Raw genomic sequence first — 2,522 nt, forward strand, 5'->3', positions numbered from 1 at the left:
CAGCCTCCTAAGACAGTGAGGGTCACAAGATCAGGATCATCTGGTGGACACACCCAGGCCTCAATGTTGGGGGCCCCCTCAGGGCCTGTGCTCCCACCCATGGGATGTCTGAGTCACCCCAGGATATAGAGAGAGGAGAGAAGAATTTTTCCTCCCTCCTTCCCTCCCTCCCTCCCCCCCCTCCCTGCAGCCCTCCTGGAGCAAAGGTCCTCCCTGCAAAGATAAGAGGAGTCCTTTGATCTCCTGGATCCTCCAGGGCTTCTCCCAGCCCAGATGACGAAGACCCCGCCCACCTGTGACAGGAAGAGCTTCCGAGCTACACCAGTGCTCCTGCCGGCCCCGGGGAGGGCGGGTGGAGGGGAGCGCAGGGCCCTGGTCACACTCCAATCTGCTGATGGTGGACACGGGGCTTTGTCCTCTCCATGTCCTTGCTGGACCTGACTCCAGTTCATCTCAGTCTGACCACATCAGGCCAGGGTCAGCCTCATCCAAAAATGCCCGAAAGCACCGTCCCGCCCTGTTCAGGGACCCCATGGACCACGGCAGTTGCCCATGGAGGGTGGATTCTAGGGGACACATTGCCTGGGCCCACAGAGCCTGGCCAAGGGAAAGGGCAGCTCAAAGGCTGGCAATTACACCCACCGCCCCTTTCCTACGTCTGCCCGTCTTTGTTGTCCAGTCTGCAGGCACATGCAATGGCCAGAGCCCTGGCAGCCATCTCGCGTCAGGAGGTCCCGTTAGAGCTGGTGCCCACGCACTCCAGCTGTGGAGCAGAATGAGGGAGCTGCCTCCCTGAGGTCCCTCTGGGCAGGGGCGGTGGGGGGGGGCATGCTGTGTCTGGCAAAACCCCACAGAGCCGGCCTCTCTGCGAGCGAGACCGAATAGCGGCTGAGATGTTGTCTGTCGTGTGCAGCAATGTTGGGGGGTAACGTGGGGGGAAGAGAAAGGACTAGATGCCAGACAGACCTGGGATGCATGCCCATAGGTGTGAGGAGAGAGCATGCTGAGGAGACCCCAGCCTCTATGAGCTGTGATGTGAGGGACACGCAGGAAGCAGGTCAGCTGAGGGGTCAGGGGAGACCAGGACGTGGATGGGGGAGGTGGTCCTGAGTGTGGGTTGAGCTCAGCGTGTGTGTGAAGGGGAAAGAAAACCAATGCATGTGAAGATAAGGGAGGCATACAGAGCAGGCAGGATGTGGCTGAGGGAGACGCGGCCACAGGACACACAGTGATAAGGGATCTGATGCGACCTCAATTCAGCCAGTGAAGGGTTTCGGGTGGGAAGTACAGTCATCAAATTGGATTTTTCTAAATTCACCCGCAGGAGGAGACAGGGTGGAGCAGGCGGGGGGAGGCCCCTGGAGGGCCCAGGAGCTGCCATGGAAGTGAGAACCCGGCTGGGACAGGGGTTCACATGAGGACATGGGAGGACATGGGTGACACCACAGGGTGTAGATTGCAGTAACACGGGAAGGGGGAGGTGAGGGCATCAGAATGACTGTGGCATCCAGTCCTAGACTGAGGCCCGTCTCTGAGGACACAGGAGGCAGGGGAGGGGCAGTCAGGTGAGAGGGGGTGAGAATCAGGGTCCAGAATTGCATTTCCTGGATCTCAGGCATCAGGAAATCAGTGCTGATGTCCAGGGGGTGTGGGCAGCTGTCAGGAGTCTTAGGAGGCACTTTTGCTGGTGCCACTTGGGGTTTGCATCCCCTCAGGAATCCACAGGACCCGCTTGGGGTGGCGGGGGGATGAGGAGTGGAGCAGGAGTGACTCACCCTCCTGCGTGTGGATCACCTGGCCCAGGCAGAGCCCTGCAAGGGAAGCCCCAATGAGACAGGTGCCCACCGCCAGGCTGATGTCCTTAAACGGAGTCAAGGACTGCATCTCCCACCACCTCCAACCCCCCTCGTCAGCATGGCTCCCATGGGGAAGCTCCCTCCCCTACAGCAGGTTCCAGACAGGTTCCCAGGTGGCCTCCCCACCAGAGCACCCCTTCTGGCCGTGTTTGTGTCTGACCTGTCCCCTTCCCAGTGTCTAGAACAGCCAGGTCCCTCCACTGGAGCTGGGGCTGAGGTGACACAAAGGAAGCAGAGCCAGCAGGCTGAGTGGGCCCCCAAAGGGCTGGGTGGAGGTGGGGCCTGGGTGCCCCCCACAGTCCCTCCCCTCTGCCCTGTGGCCCTCCCACCTGCGTTCTGACTCACCCAGGCCCAGGAGGGTGGTGAGATGGGGGTTCATGAGCGCCAGCCTCTCAACCGTTCTCTGCCCTTGTGCCCGGTGAGGCAAGCCAGGGCTCGGCCAGTCAGGAAGTGTGCTGGGGCCAGGTCAGGGGCTCATTTCCGTGGTCTGTCAGGAAGGGAGTGTGGCTGCTCCCAGACTCACGTTCCCCAATTTGGAGAACCTGAGAGGGCGTGGTTTCTGAGAGGCATAGCTGGTGAGATGTTTCCTAACCAGGGTCAGGCCCTGCCCAGATGAAAGCCACATAGAAGTAATTCATCATTCACAGACACAGACGACAGAAGGAT

At 60.4% G+C, this 2,522-nt stretch overlaps 1 protein-coding gene across 1 annotated transcript in view; it reads right to left on the bottom strand.

The window, feature by feature from the left end:
- LOC102239142 (immunoglobulin superfamily member 1-like) overlaps positions 1–2,235 on the bottom strand; it is an 18,246-nt gene extending 16,011 nt beyond the window's left edge. Inside the window, exon 1 of the mRNA XM_014533944.1 lies at positions 2,202–2,235. Coding sequence (XP_014389430.1) covers positions 2,202–2,235 — 34 coding nt within the window. The remainder of the gene's footprint in view (positions 1–2,201) is intronic.
- Between the last annotated feature and the right edge of the window lie 287 nt (positions 2,236–2,522).

This window comes from Myotis brandtii, unplaced genomic scaffold (assembly GCF_000412655.1).
Source record: "Myotis brandtii unplaced genomic scaffold, ASM41265v1 scaffold1233, whole genome shotgun sequence".
NCBI lineage: Eukaryota > Metazoa > Chordata > Mammalia > Chiroptera > Vespertilionidae > Myotis > Myotis brandtii.